The sequence below is a fragment of the Rattus norvegicus genome, chromosome 11 (assembly GCF_036323735.1).
Source record: "Rattus norvegicus strain BN/NHsdMcwi chromosome 11, GRCr8, whole genome shotgun sequence".
NCBI classification, from domain to species: Eukaryota; Metazoa; Chordata; class Mammalia; order Rodentia; family Muridae; genus Rattus; species Rattus norvegicus.
This window is the reverse complement of record NC_086029.1, coordinates 86826789-86843554: the sequence shown is the minus strand read 5'-3', so window position 1 is coordinate 86843554 and position 16766 is coordinate 86826789. Positions and strand designations below refer to the sequence as shown.

At 40.5% G+C, this 16766-nt stretch overlaps 1 protein-coding gene across 4 annotated transcripts in view; it reads left to right on the top strand.

Moving 5' to 3' along the window:
• Positions 1–5931, top strand: part of Ccdc50 (coiled-coil domain containing 50) — a 62541-nt gene extending 56610 nt beyond the window's left edge. For 2 of the 4 annotated variants that reach the window (XR_001840408.3, XR_010055939.1), the window contains 2 exons: positions 23–3068; positions 3153–5927. Coding sequence is in view for 2 of the 4 variants with exons in the window: in NM_182736.2 (NP_877400.1) it covers positions 23–42 (20 nt within the window). In the remaining 2 variants the exon portion in view is untranslated. Of the gene's footprint in view, positions 1–22 lie in introns of all 4 variants that reach the window. The other 2 variants (NM_182736.2, NM_001401395.1) reach the window with 1 other exon arrangement.
• Positions 5932–16766: the final 10835 nt, after the last annotated feature.

Here is a 16766-nt window from a genome sequence, read left to right as displayed (position 1 = left end):
TTTCTTTTTCTCTTCTCCCCAGGCTTCCATAATAAGCAGTAAAACAAAACAGAACAAAACAACAAAAAGGGATCTGCCTCGAAAATGGACTTCTTGTAGCACATATTACTGGAAGATACAACATGCATTCCACATTGGCTGTTGTCCTTCTATGTGCCATTGCTGGGAGTTTCTCTCAAGTGTTTTCTAACTAAAAACGTATTTCACTTCATTTTAAAATGTTGGTTATGTTTGTCACTTGGGCAGTGTAAGAAAATGTACTTCTGAATATTGGCCATCTCTTCTGTGGAAATATGCTGGGATGTAATAAGTCTAGGAAATGACAGTTGCTAGTTAGAGGATATTGGCATCTAGAGAATTGAGTTTGTTTAGCAATTAGAAGTGTACAGAGATTCATTATCCAGGCATAACATTTGGATTCAGGAGGCGGAGGAAAGTGTGAAATGGCTACATTGCTGTTCATTCTTATGAGACTATAAAGACACAGCCTTTGCTTTTATCCTTTTCAGAAAAAGTAAAATCACAACAATAAAGTATAGGGAAGCCCAGAGCAGTGGAAACCTGTGTTCCTGAATCAGTGGATTGGTGGCGGCTCTGGGTGGCCGTGTAACCCTGACCCATTAGCCTACTGCTGTTTCCTCAGGATCAAGTCTTCTCCCATGCCCTTAGGCAATGATCATGTGCTAATTTTTATTTGTATAGACCTTAATTTTCATATTTTCTCAGGTCCATGAATTAAAGAACACGTAGCCTCCATTGCCTTTTCTAATTTAATTATAGAGTGAAAGGAATAGAACAGTTTCCACAAGACTTGATACTGTCCGTCAGTTCACCTAGCGTGCAGATCCAGCCTCCTGATCCTAGGATACAACAGTTTTGGTTCACCTCACAGTGATGTTTTAGGCACCTGCAATATTAGATTAATTCAATGGAAGTTGAATTTGATGAAGTGAGTCATTATCCAGGTATATACATCTATGCAGATGGTCATCATATTCTTCTCTTAAGACCTTTAAACTGCTCTAGAAAGCCTCAGTCTGTGTATTTATCCGTACCCCTTACTAATCTAAATGGCAGCTGTGCCTGCTGAACCTACAGATGAGTGCCATTTTCCCAGCTTGACCTGCTCTTCTCTTCAATGTATGGATCTGACGTTTTCTGTCATTTCAGTATGCTGTTTACTTAGACAGAAATAAGGTTGCCGAGAAATAATTTAAGGACTACCTGCCTTCCATTGCCTTGTCTTTTCAAACTGTCTTAAACTTGGGGAGGATTCTGGGAGGCTGCTCCCAACAGATTTTGATCTCTGATTTTGAAAACAATCTTCTGTCATAAAGTGACAGCTGATAGAAAGTTGAGTGAAAAGTGGCAGGAGTGGAGCCGTGGGAGCCACAGTAATCTGGAAAGACACACAGGGCTGTGGCAGTGCCGTCACGGGGAGTGAATACATGCTGAGTGTCAGCCATCAAGCACGTGCAGGCAGAGCCTCCAGGGAAGGAGGCAAACGGAGAGCCCAGCCTTAAGTCAGTCTACAGAATGGTTTTAATGTCACAGCCTAGTCTTACCAACAGTGTAATGCTGTGTCTTTCTTTATCTGCCCTTTGCTAAATTTTACTTCAGTTTTAAAGGTATTATGAAATGGTAACTAAAGAAAAAATATAATTGCATTTTTATTTGATAATTAGGCAAAATAGACAACATCTTCTGCCATATTTTAGTTTTATAAATATTTATTTTTCTATCTCATGAAATAATCACTTTTAACTATAAAAGCTGCATTTTTTGTTTTGCACGAACTTCATTTAATCATATTTATTACTGTAAAATGGACATGTTTTAGTTTTAAAAAATGCCAAGTCACTTAACCAGAATGCTGGAGTCGCCATGGATGGCCAAAGGCAGTGCTACCTGTATGATGGCCAGCTCAACATCAGTATTGGAAAATTTGTTACCTTTTAGGGTTTTTTTAAGGACTACAATTTTAAAATATTTTATTTTATTTTATTTTTGTAAAGTGAACAGTTTTTTAAGAGTACCAGTAATTATTATGAGTAAGAAGATAGAAAAATGTTCTTAATTATTCTTAATTAAAATTTTTGCTATCAGTCAAATAATATATCTTTGAGATGATCGAAACAACCATCAGCTCCTAATGAACTGCCAGTCTTCACTGTGGTCTCTGCTCTTTTAGTTTTTAACTTCTATATCAAAAGGAAAGCATTTATTTTGTTCCTGTTATTGAGAACATGCAATTTAATTATTAGGTCCACACTGTATTGTGTTTTGTTATCAACACATGGACTAATTCTTCTAGCCTTGAGAACTCTTTGGTTTATAAACCTGTTTTCTTTGCAGGCCGAGTGCTGTTAACCCCAGTATTACTGCATGAGCACCGTGTGTTAAGGAGCCCATTGCAGGCTGCCTGGCACGACGCTAAAAGATGCCAGTAAAAGTCAGCTTAAATATGCCGACCTGAAAGATGATTAGTCCCAGCATTCAAGCTACTATTCATCATAATTGCCTTGTTAGGAGAATAGAAAAAATGCTTCTTTGTTCTCAGAGAATATTGAGAATTTTTGCAAGTGACTTATTGAAATGCTGGGGGTCACGTGACTTCCTGACAAATGGAAGTGTTGTAAGGAGCTCAAAACTCAAACAGCCACAACCAAACTATGTGCTCTGATTTGGAGAAACATTTAAATTAGGACGAGAGATATGCATAAATGTATACCCAAAGAAAACTCTTTTCACTGCACCTAGGCAGCCAGTGTAAGGTATGTGACCTGTGGTCCACTGGACGCTTTAATACTGTCAGAGCTCCCCTAAGTCTATTTGTGCCAAATTCAAAGCAAAGACAAAAACATACAGTAATGCGGTGCATCCTGTTTACCATATAAATGGTTAGCATTTTACAGCCTTGATTTTTAATGAGTAATGCCTTTGTATAAAACTCACTTTGGGAAATAGGAAAATCTGTTACCCTCCTCTCAAAAGTAACTCATGATTGGCTGAGGTCATCAGCCTAGTGAAGGGCTGAGGCCCATGTAGACATGGATCCAAGGCCTGAGGTAGAATAGACTTCAAGTAATGGCTTCTTCCTGAGGCCTGAGGTAGAATAGACTTCAAGTAATGGCTTCTTCCTGAGGCCTGAGGTAGAATAGACTTCAAGTAATGGCTTCTTCCGTTTGGGGAGGGTGGTGTTTGTGGAAGGAGCGCTGACATTGAAGTCACACTGATGAGGAGATGTTCCCCTGTATTTCACTGTGAACGCTGTGCCATGTTCTCAGCACACTATTACAAAACAGCTCCTTAAACATTCAGAGTCTGATCTTTTATTGAAACCAGTCTGCAGTGTGTCTGTCATACGCTGTTCATAGCAAAGAAGTGACCCAGTCACCCATTCTCTCTTCCCCTCTCACAACCAGAGAAGCAGCCCTAGAGTCTCCCCACTTCCCTCCCTGTCTGTGTGCTTTAGAGCCATAGCTGTGTCTGACAGGTACCAGGATGCTTGCTTCTTCCTACTCTGTAATAAGGAATACAGGCAGGGAGAGCCCAGAGCAGAGTATCCTGCTAATGCTGCATGGAGCAGTATTATGGGAATATGTGGTGGGAGTTTTCGTTTGTTTGATGAGTTTTTATGATGATGATGATATGTAAGATAATTGAAGGGAAGAATTGAAGGCTTTGCTGCTTCCGCTATAACTCATCAGAAATGCTCACATTTAATTGTAGCATCTCCAAGAAGGCAAGGATAAGCTAATGACATTAGTAATAGCCACCTTTCTGATGAGCCCTGCACTTTATGCCAGCAATGTCTGAAGATGAGTTTTGCCTTAAATTAGTTTGAATCCACCCGAGGCCATTGTGTTAGGTATATCTGAGGTCTCGTCAGCTCTCCACTGGCATGCAATTCATAAAAGAGCCTCAAGCGTCACCATCTCCTGGGATGAGCTTTGAGCTTCTCCCACTCTACTCTGGTTGACTTGTAACATTAACATTAGAAGTATCTTCTCAGTTCCTCGAGTAGCAGAGGCGTGGCCAGAGCACTGCCAGGGGACAATTCCCTGGCGGGCGATAGTATCCACGTGATGATAACTTCCTGTACAGGTGGGAGCTTCCTGTTCTTTTTTATGGTGACTGCAAGAGATGTTCTAAAGGTTCTTTGGTTCAGTGACAATATTCAGATTATTTCTAAGAATTTTAACAATTACCGTTACGTATTCAAAAGCTTACCTAGCATTAACAGACACAGGAGAAACCCCTCCTCCGAGATGGAGGTATTACTTGCAATGGTGTTATCAAGAGTGCTCTAATTTATTTTTTTAACAGAATTAAGCAGTAAAATGTGGGTATGGTTGAGAAGATAGAAAAACAGCTTTTCTAGGCCGTGCTTAGACAAGTAGTCATGCAGGTAACTACACTGATTCACCTACATGTTTGTCACTAAAAGCCATTTTCTGCCCTTATAACCTCCCCCAGCATTGCTATTAATATGTAAATCATATATTTCATATGCCTTTGGGTATTATAAGTAAAAGTGATCTTTTCTCCTTTTAAAAAGTTGCTGTAATAGTATGCTGACTTCAGTATTTTAGGTCAGGGCAGGATTAATTATGTAACTGTATTGCCCAGGTCTTTATTGGTGAGATTCAAATGTGAAGATGAGAAAAAAATTTAAAAAGGTTTGAGTAACAAATCAGCAAGGATTGCCAACAGTAAAGAGTAGGCATTGCAAGGATATCTGGTAATGGGGGATATTCTTTGGATGTTTTGCTACACTGAGTTCACACTATAATTGTTGAAATTGAGTCTAGCTAAAAGTTTGGTAAGAGTTTTGGGTGTTAGAAGTTTTATACTTATGTATGAATAGTTTCTAAATTCCTTTAGGCTGTAGACCTTGATGTAATTGAAAGACAGATGTCCTTTCCCAAGGATAGCTGTATTTTTCATGGTTTTAAATGAGGAACCAAATATTCATTTCATGAAATAATATAAATATTAGAAAACAATACGGAAAATGACATATAAAAGTGACATTTAAAAATGAAAGTCTCTGTAATGCCTGGTGTCTGCTGAGAACAATCTATCCCTGTGAAACGTTTGAAAGATGTTGAATTTGAAAGTCCAAGAGTTTGTTATATAAATCAAGTTTCTCAGGACATTTGAGGTGACATTGTCATGTATTTCTGTTGTCGTTTGGAAAAGGCATTTCTTTAGTTAGGCTATGAGGAAACCACACACTTCATTTTGTAAGAGTCCTTAAGTGCAGTGACGTAGAGAAGAGTAGAACATGTGAGCTGGGATCCCCAGTGCTCGTCAGTTCATGGTCAACCCACTCCCCCAGTGGGGCTGTGAAGTGCATATTTCATGGAGCTGAACAAAGCCTCAATAGAATATCGTCTCTTATCTGAGGAAAGACCACCTTAAACCACATGCCTATTTAGAGATTGAATAAAACTGTGAGGACACACTGTGTGGATGCCTTAAGGTGACTGGTGTTGGTGCTGGTGCTGGTGCTGGTGGACATGTATGCACCCATGAATTAGGCTGCAGGGAACAGTCTATTTCCATTCATCTTCATATAACCCAAGTCGTTCCTGTGCATAACCTTGCTGAGGAAATGAGAAACACGGTGCTGGTTACTTTGATGTGTTTGGGGAGGCTGATGTCATTGGTTAATATTAAGGCACTAACCAGTGCCCAAGCCTTCCTTCAGTACCACTCATACATCTACATCCATTCATTCATCTATGCAAGCTTGCGTTTTTGTGATTTGTATTTTACACCTGAACGTCAGGTTTAACATCGTGTTTTAAATAATTTTAAACCAAAGTATTGTATAAGTCTGTGTGCTTTGTTTTTGTGAATAGTTTGTGATAAATACCTATCTTGTTTTCTCTTAATAAAGTTATCTGTTTATTGAGTCACTGATGGCTGTTGTTTTTGTTACTACACTCAGAGTCTGAAGTTTGAGCAAGTTACAGCATATACATGCATTTATTACTTTCTTATATATAAAAGCACTACTAGATTTTTTTTAAGTACTAGTAAAATTTTATGACTTCCATGCTCTTTGGTTGAATTTATGTATACTGTTACACTGTGTGGTAAATTTCAGTAAATCATATTTTTTGTGTAATGTTATTGACACAGTTATATATTTTGTGAGGGCTGGGACCAAAATGTAGCCAGTGATTCATAGAGTAACCCCATGACTAACCCTGTCTGGTACAACTCACCCTGTCTGGTAGACAGCTAAGTGAATTTTGAGGAAATGGAAACTCATTAACCTTTATATAATATTTTATCAATAAAAGGATTGTTCTTTGATCTTACTGTCTTGATAAATGATATAAAATATTCAGAAATAAATCTTTAAAAAACCAAATGCTCTTTTTAGTTACTACTGACTTTGCTGTTAAATACCCCTGGAGCACATCCTCTGGAGTTAATTTCTCCAGCAAATATAATAGGAAATTGGACTGGTTAACTTTTTGTCAATTTGACAGGAACTACAGTCAGCTAAGAAGAGGGATTTTGACTGAGGAAATGTCTCCAACAGATTATTACCCTTAGGCAAGTCCCTGAGTGGGGCTTTTGTTTGAATCCTGATTGTTGTGAGAGGATCAGGTCACTGTGAGTATTGCCATCCCTCTGCATATGTGCTTGGGATGTATAAGAAGGCAAACATTCTTGTCTTTTCTTAAAGTCATCCATATATTAAATCAGAGATGGACTCACTCATTTTCTAAACTAAGTAGTGAAGGACATTACAGCTTTTTTTCTTTTTTGATAAAATAGCACCAAAAGATCCTTTTCAAACTACTAGCAGAATTTCATCACTTTCTTATTTTTTGTTATAACATGATGCACAGTGAAGTTTCAAAAAGTCGCTCCAAATGTAAATCATAAAAGTATCTCTTGTGTATGGTGGTGTCCCACACCTGAGGCATTTGCAGAACTTGAATTTCCAAACTGGGATTAAGATTTTGAAATTATTTTGCTGCAGTATGACTTATTAATAAATCCTGGCATGGAGTTACTACCTGCCTGAATGGTTTAGCATCCCAAATGGAAGACACACGCGCACGCACACACGCGTGCACTACCGGCCTCGATGGTTTAGCTTCCCGAGTGGAAGGCACACACACACATACACACACACACACACACACACACACACGCGCGCGTGCACTACCTGCCTCGATGGTTTAGCTTCCCGAGTGGAAGGCACACACACACACACACACACACACACACACACACACACACACACACACGCGTGCACTACCTGCCTCGATGGTTTAGCTTCCCGAGTGGAAGGCACACACACACACACACACGCGTGCACTACCTGCACACACACACACACACACACACACACACACGCGCGCGCGCGCGCGCGTTCCTATTTAGTAGTTTCTATGCTCCATCTCGGCTGCCCTTAATTAACCCTCTGGGCCACGTGTTCTTGGCCCAGAGCCCAGGGTGCTCTCCTTGCTTCTCTACCCGGTGGGCAGGTCTTGTCTCCCTCCTTCATCCTCAGGTCCCAAGCCCAGGAGCATTAAACCCAACCTGTGTCTGTCTTCCCCCAGCTATTGGCTGCTGGCATCTTTATTTACCAATCAGAACTAAGTGGGGGCAGGGACCACACACACACACCACACACACCCCCCACACACACCCCCCCCCCCACACACACACACGGGGGGGGGACATACAATTACTAATTCCCTACAACATGGGCTGTAGTGTCCACTGATGTATAGGGAGCAAACGTGCTAAAGCGTGTATGCGCGTGTATGTGTGTGAGTGGGGGACATTGCGTGTACTGTGAGTGGGGATATTGCATGTATTGTGAGTGGGGGATATTGCGTGTACTGTGAGTGGGGATATTGCGTGTACTGTGAGTGGGGATATTGCGTGTACTGTGGAGGTTGTCTTGCTTCTTCCTCCATCATCCTCCACCCTATATTTCAATGAACCTAGAGTTCATCCCTTAGGCTAGGACTGGCGAGTCTGTCTGTCCCTCCCCAGTGCATGGATTACAGGTGCTACCAAACTAACTTTTCACATAGTCGCTGGGATCTGTACTCGTGATTTTCAGAGTGTTCTATTCCCAATGCGACATCTCTTCCCAGTCTCTGAAAAACATTTTAAATAGCAAGATAAATTTGCATTCAAAAAATACAGAAAACTACAAAACAAATTAACAAAACCCCTCAAAGTCAAATACACCTGTAAGGAAAATGGAGAAACGTAGAGATCTTAGTGGTGCTTCACTTGCAAGGGAATGGAGAAGAAAAATCTGTGACGATTAGGGAAATATAAACACCTCAATAACTGATGGTATTAAGAATTCAGTGTTAATGTTTTAGGCACAATTCTGATCTCAAGGGTTTAGACCATAAACTAAGGACAACCTTCGCACTCCAGGGCTTGGAGACACTGCTCTGAAGTGAAGCTGCACACAAGCGTGTTAGCTCCCGTACCTGGGGGTCTGGTGCCCTCTGCTGGTCCCTAGGAGCGTTGCACATGGTGCACATTTGTACATTCAAGCAAAACACGCATACACATAAAATCAAAGTAAAAAAATCTTTAAAAGCACGAAGTTTTATTTCAGAAATAGAAAAATGTTCACACATGCTTATAGACACTAGTGGATGTAAGGTGAATGAGGAGTAGGAGATCGTGATCATATACCAACCACCAAGGATGGGGACATTTGATTCGTCACACTATTTTCTCGATCCCGATATTTTCTATGATCCCGATACAGTTTTTTAAGTGAGAAGGAAACACACTTTTCACATAAAACGTCCAGGCAAAAACCATACTAACATAAATTTGCATTTGTGTTTCAATGAACAGAAATGAAAAGACAAACGTTTTTAAAAACTAAAATTCAAAAGTATATATTGGTCAATAATGACAAGTAAATACTGACTTTTCCCACTAATTTATTTACTTATTCACTTACATCCCCAAAGCAGCTGCCCCTGTGCTCCCAGTGCCCCACCTCATAGGACTACTCCCCATTCCTATCTTCCCTTCACCCCTGAGAGCATGAAGAACCCCCCTCAGTACCAACCCACCCTGGCACATCAAGTCTCTACAGGGTCAGGAGCATCCTCTTCCCGTGAGGGCAGACAAACCAGTCCAGTTAGGGGAACGGAGTCCACAGACAGGCAAAGGCTTTTAAGACAGCCCCCGCTCCAGAATGAAGACTGAGCTGCATGTCGTACAGAGGTGCAGGGGATGGGGCGCCCCCGCTCCAGAATGAAGACTGAGCTGCATGTCGTACAGAGGTGCAGGGGATGGGGCTTGGAACAGTACTGTGTACTCTCTGGTTAGTGGCTCAGTCTCTGAAAGCCCTCCAAGGATCCAGGTTAGTCGACTCTGTTGGTCTTCCAGGGGAGTTCCTATTCGTCTCAGGACCCTCGACCTTTCCCGCAACTCTTCCATAGGAGTCCCTAAGCTCCATCCTATGTTGGGCCCTGAGTTTCTGCATCTATTTCAGTCAGTTGCTGTGTAGAGCCTCTCAGAAGACAGTTATGCTTGGCCCCTGTCTGGGAGCAGAACAGTAAAATGTATAGTGTCAGGGATTGGTGCTTGCCCGTGGGATGGGTCAAAAGTCGGGGCAGTTATTGGCTAGCCACTCCCTCAGTAATCTGCCCCATCCACAATCCCTGGATTTCCTTTAGGTAGAAAAATTGGGGGGGGTCAAAAGTTTTTGTGGGTGGGCTGGTGTCCTTATCCCTCCACTGGGTCCATCCTGGCTATGAGAGGTAGCCTTTTCCAGTTCCATATCCCTACTCTTCTCTCAGCTAAGGTCATAAGAATTGACTCCCGGACTCTCCCCTATCCCAGGTTTCTGGCATGTCCTAGAGATGTCCCACACTCATGGCAGCTGCAGTTTCCCTTCACAATCATAGCCGTCTGGCCCCCTCTCCTGTTTCTTCCTATACCTGATCCTAAATCCCAACTCCTCTCATCCCCTCTCTCACCCTTTTGTCTCTGCCCCCTGCCCCCTTTGACTATTTTACTCTCCCTTTTAATCGAGATGCAGGCGTCCTTGCTTGGACCTTCCTTCATGTTTAGTTTACTTTCACCTTGGCGTACGTTGTGGGTGTCCTGCACTTTGTGGCTTATAACTGAGTACCTACCAGGTATGGACTTTTGGGTCTGGGTTACCTCACTCAGGATGATATTGTCTAGTTCCATCCATTTGCCTGGAAACTTCATGATGCCCTTGCTTTTAATGGCTGAATAGTATAGCCTTGGATAAATGAACCACATTTTCTGTATCCATTCTTCTTTTGAGGGACATCCAGCTTGTAGATGTTATGAACACAGTGGAGCACGCCACAGCGTGTCCTTCCGGTAGGCTGGAGCATATTTTTGAGTATATGCCCAGGAGCAGTATAGCCAGGTAAAATTATTTCTAATTTTCTGAGAAACCACCAGATCGATTTCTAGAGTGGCTAAGTTTTCACTCCCACGAGCAATGGGGGAGTGTCCCCCTTTATCCACATCCTTGCCAGTGTGTGCTGTCACCTGAGTATTTGATCTTAGCCACTCTGCGGGGTGAAGGATGGGATCTCAGAGTCGTTTTGATTTGAATTTCCCTGATGATTAAGGATGTTGAACATTTCCTGTAGTGATTCCCAGCCATGTGAGATCCTTAGTTGAGAGAATCTTCTGTTTAGCTCTCTACCCCACTTATTAATTAGGCTATTTGGTTGATGGCGTCTAACTCCTTGAGTTCTTTATATATTTTGGATATTGACCCACTGTCAGATGTAGGGCTAGTGAAGATCTTTGTCTAATTTATAGCTACAGTTTTGTCCTATCAACAGTGTTCTTTGCCTTACAGAACCTTTGCAATCTTATGAGGTCCCATTTATCAATTGTTGATCTTAGAGAATAAGCCATTGGTGTTCTGTTCAGGAAAATTTCCCCTGTCCTTATGCGTTTGAGGCTTTCTCCCACTTTCTCTTCCATTAGTTTTAGTGTATCTGCTTTTATGTGGAGGTCCTTGAGCTACTGGGACTTGAGTTTTGTACAAGGAGATATGGATGGATCGATGTGCATTCTTCTACATGCCGACTTCCAGTTGAACCAGCACAATTTGTTGAAAGTGCTGTCTGTTTTCTACTGTATGGCTTTAGCTCCTTTGACAAAGATAAACTGACCATAGGTGTGAGAAGTGGTACCCAAATCCCACCTGGAGAGAGCTGGTCACCCAGGGATGCTGTCACTCCTAAGACCACAGTGGAGACCACCTTTTTCACTCTAACAACTCTCCAGAGAGGGACCTGCCAGGAGAGCACAGGGCACAGGAACGTCAGAGCAGCCCAGGACAGGAACCTTCCAAGCTCTATCTGTGCCCTGGAGCTAAGCCTGTCCAATATCTCTGTGTACCTAAAACCACCCTGGAGAGAGTTAGTCTCCCAGGAGTACTGACACACCTAAGATCACAGGCTGACAGACCCACAGGAAGGACAAACCCCAGTGAGAGACACAAAACCAACTAATACCAGAGATAACCAGATGGCAAGAGGCAAGCACAAGAACCTAAGCAACAGAAACCATGGCTACTTGGCATCATCAGAACCCAGTTCTCCTACCACAGCAAGTCCTGGATATACCAACACACGAGAAAAGCAAGAGTCATATTTAAAATCACATCTCATGACAATGAAGAGAAACATGAAAACTCCCTTAAATAAATACAGGAGAACACAGGTAAACAGGTAGAAGCCCTTAAAGAGGAAACACAAAAATTCCTTAATGTATTACAGGAAAACACAACCAAACTGGTGAAGGAATGGAACAAACCATCCAGGATATAAAAATGGAAACAGAAAAAATAAGAAATCACAAAGGGATATAAACCAGATAATAGGAAATCTAGAAAAGAGGTCAGGAGTCATAGATGCAAGCATTACCAACAGAGTACAAGAAAGTGAAGAGAGAATCACAGGGGCAGAAGATACCATAGAAAATGTGAACACAATAGTCAAAGAAAATACAAAATGCAAAAAGCTCCTAATCCAAATCATACAGAAAATTCAGGACACAATGAGAAGAACAAATCTAAGGATAAAGGTATAGAAGAGAATAAAGATTCCCAACTTAAAGGGTCAGTAAATATCTTCAACAAAATTGTAGAAAAAAACTTCCCCAACCTAAAGAAAGAGATATCAAGGAACATACAAGAAGCCTACAGAACTCCAAATATATTGGACCAGAAAAGAAATTCCTCCTGTCACGTAATCGTCAAAAGATCAAATGCACAGAACAAAGAAAAAATATTAAAAGCAGTAAGGGAAAAAGGTCAAGTAACATATAAAGATAGACAAATCAGAATTACACTAGACTTCTCAACAGAGACTATGAAAGCTAGAAGATCCTGGACGTTGTAATCCAGATCCTTAGATAATAGAAATGTCAGACCAGGATACTATACCGAGCAAAACATTCAATTATCATAGATGGAAAAAAGATATTCCATGACAAAAACAAATTTGTGCATACCTTGCCACAAATCCAGCCCTACAAAGAAAAAATAGAAGGAAAACTTGAGCACAAGGAGGGAAACTACACCCTAGAAAATGCAAGAAAGTGATCTCCTTTCAACAAACCCAAAAGAAGATAGCTACACAAACATAATTCCACCTCTGACAATTAAAAAACAAAAAACAAACAAACAAACAAAAAAAAAAAAAACAGGGGTTGGGGATTTAGCTCAGTGGTAGAGCGCCTGTCTAGCAAATGCAAAGCTCTGGGTTCGGTCCGCAGCTCCGAAAAAAAGAAAAAAAAAACCAGGAAGCAACAGTGACTTATATCCTTAATATCTCTTACCATCAATGGATTCAATTCCCCAATAAGAATACATACACTAATAGATTATATACATATACTGGACTGAGAATTCATTAGCTGCTTGACAGCACACATAAAGCTCTAAAACAAAAAGAAGAAAACACACCAAAGAGGAATAGACAACAGGAAATAATCAAACTCAGGGCTGAAATCAACCAAGTAGAAACAAAAAGGACTATACAAAGAATCAACAAAACCAGGAGCTGGTATTGAGAAAATCAATAACCCTTAGGAAGACTAACCAGAGGGCACAGAGAGTATATCCAAATTGACAAAATCAGAAATGAAAAGGGAGACATAACAACAGAATTTGAGGAAATTCAAATATCATCATATCCAACTACAAAAGCCTATATTCAACAAAACTGGAAAATCTGGATGAAATGGACAATTTTATAGGCAGATACTAGGTACCGAAGTTAAATCAGGATCAGATAAATCATCTGAATAATCCCATAACTCCTAAAGAAATAGAAGCAGTTATTAAAAGCCTCCCAACCAGAAAAAGCCCAGGACCAGATGGATTTAGTGAAGCATTCTATCACACCTTCGTAGAAGACATACTCCTAGTACTGTTCAAACTACTCCACAAAATAGAAAAAGGACCACTACTACCCAATTCCTTCTAGGAAGCCACAATTACACTTATACCTAAAGCACACAAAGACTCAACAAAGAACGAGAACTTCAGACCAATTTCCCTTATGAATATCGACATAAAAATGCTCAATAAGAATCTCACGAACCTAATCCAAGAACACATCAAAACGATCATCCATCATGATCAAGTATTCTTCATCCCTGGGATGCAGTGATGGTTCATTATACAGAAATCCATCAATGCAATCCATTATTTAAACAAACTCAGAGAAAAACAACACATGATCATCTCATTAGATACTGAGAAAGCATTTGACAAAACTCAACACTGCTTCATGTTAAACGTCTTGGAAAGATCAGAAATTCAAGGTCCATACCTAAACATAGTAAAAGTAATATACAGTAAAACCAGTAGCCACCATCAAACTTAATGGAGAGAAACTTGAAGCAATTCCACTAAAATGAGAGACTAGACAAAGCTGCCCACTCTTTCCCTACTTATCACTATAGTACTCGAGGTCCTAGCCAGAGCAATCAGACAACAAAAGGAGGTCAAAGGGATACAAATTGGAAAGGAAGAAGACAAAATATCACTATTTGCAGATGGTAAGATTGTACACTTATGTGACCCCAAACATTCCACTTGAGAACTCCTAAATCTGATAAACAACTACTGCAAAGTGGCTGGGTATAAAATTATCTCAAACAAATCAATACCCTTCCTCTATTCAAAGGATAAACAGGGTGAGCAGGAAATTAGGGAAATGACACCCTTCACAATAATCACAAACTTTAAAAATACTTTGTTTGACTCTAACTAAGTGAAAGACCTGTATGACAAGAACTTCAAGTCTCTGAAGAAAGAAATTGAAGATCTCTGTAGATGGAAAGATCTCCCATGCTCATAGATTGTCAGGATTAATATTATAAAAATGGCCATTTTGCCAAAAGCAATCTACAGATTCAATGCAATCCCCATCAAAATTCCAACTTAATTCTTCATAGAGTTAGAGAAAGCAATTTGCAAATTCATTTGGAATAACCAAGAACCCAGGATAGTTAAATGTATTTTATTGTTCTTCAACAATAAAAGAACTTCTGGGGGAATCACTATCCCTGACTTCATGCTGTATTGCAGAGTAATACTTATTAAAAAGTGCATGGTATTGGTACAGAGGCATGCAGGTAGATCAATAGAATAGAATTGAGCATGGAGACCCCGATGGATGAGTTCAAGAAAGGACTGAAGGAACTAAAGTGTTTGCAACTCCACACAAACAACAACGATAAAAAAGAATGAAAAGTACTATTAAGCCCTGATATTAGTTATGCATGATTATTACTAATTACAACAACAAAGAGAACATGAGAGAATACAAAATGACCAAAAATATGGCTACACAGACATACTCAGACACACACACACACACACACACACACACACACACACACACACACACACACTCAAAGCTCTCTGTACAGCTGCATATCTGACAGACAGTTGCCCACCACTCTGATATGGTCATTCCAAACCCACCTTCTCCAAACCTTGGATCTCTTTTATAAATACCAAGAATCATTGACCATCTAACAGAAGCTTCAGAAATGGCCATAGGAACTCTGTTTTCTCACCATTGTACAGAAGCGTTAAAGAGACTCCAGAATATTATAGGTTATTGTCATTGTCCTTGGTTTCCTCCCTGCTCTTTAAAGTAAATTGTATTGCTGGAAGAGTCATACACTTCATACATAGGGATTCAAAGATTTGATGTGATCTAGGCTTCACCCATATAAGCCTCCTTGAGGAATAGCTGTTCTGGTATCCAAAAGTGCTGTGTAAGCTTCCACAGTCAATAGTTTAGTCTTCTGAAGCCCATGAATCACAACAAGGACCACTCTCATATCTTAGGCTGGCTTCGAACTCAGTACGCAGACGATATTTGCTGTATACTCCTGTTCCTCTTGTATGTACCTCTTAAGGGTTGAGATACAGGTGTGTGCCACCAGACCTAGCTATGGTCACAAACTTTTAAGCTATAAGGTCTGTGTGCTATTCTTTATGATTGCCAGCAGAGGGCGCTGAGAGACGGCAAGACAGTCTTAACTCTCAAAGCCGGATGAACTGATTTTGCTGAAAAAAAAAAAATTATAGGAAAAAATTCATGTGTCTACAAAGTGCTAGTTTACCTACAAAGGCATCAAATGCTTATGATAAAATAACGTGAGAATATTAAGTAAAACAAAAACTAACTACAGTATCGCCTATCCACTGAAATATAATTAAAAGCTTCCCTATTCTGTTGCAAACTGTCCAGTCATTACATAGAATTATGGTTACACTAAAGATTTGGGGAATAGAGAAGTTACACATGTTTCATCGATGTTGGTAATGGTCACCAAGAAAGGAAAAAGCTTAAAACACATAGAAAATGTGTTAACAATAGAAAAGATTTCCTGGTAAAAAGAAGCGAAGATGCATAGGATAACAGGGGCATACATGCATCTGTATGTAGTGAACGAATCAGCTGCATGGAAGAATGGGCTATGTCATGTGCAACACAGGGGTGAAGAAGACAGTTGTGTGCGTTCCCTGAAAGCTTCTGCAAGGCAGAGACAATTCCCTGTACTGAGAACACAGGGGGCATTTTGGGAGAATTGAGGAGTATGACACGAGAGGTTAAGTTAAAGTCTAAAGTAAGCTGGTGGCACTTAGGAACTCATGGAAAATGGTGACAGTCTGGATACATGGCCTCGGAGAATGATGGAAGGCCTGGGCTGGGATTTGCTGAGTCCTGTGGGTCTAGAGAGCACCTGTGTTCGGACTCCATGCATTTATGGTGGCATCAATCTTCATGGCTGCTTGGTTTCTGCAGCTGTATCAGCAACCCGTATGTAGAAGGAGAAACAAACGGATGAAGAGGACCCATCAGAGGATGAGGTGGAATTGAGCCATGAACCAGGATGGTTCAGCCTACATTGAAGGTGGTTCTTTTCTTCTTAGCGTCATCTTTTTGAAAACGCCATCAAAGATTATGTGATCCCATAGTTGTTACTATAATTTTGGTCAGATTGGTAATGACAACCATCACACCATTTCCCTTTCCACATATACTATATTTTCGTGTACATGAGTAAAAATAGAAAAGATTGCAAAAAATCTACAGCGACATTATTTTAGGATATTACTTAATAAATGAGAGTTACCATAATCAAAGCGAGGATAAAGAAAACCACCCATGTGTTTGCCGATGAGCATACCCACTCCGGCGCCTAGATTA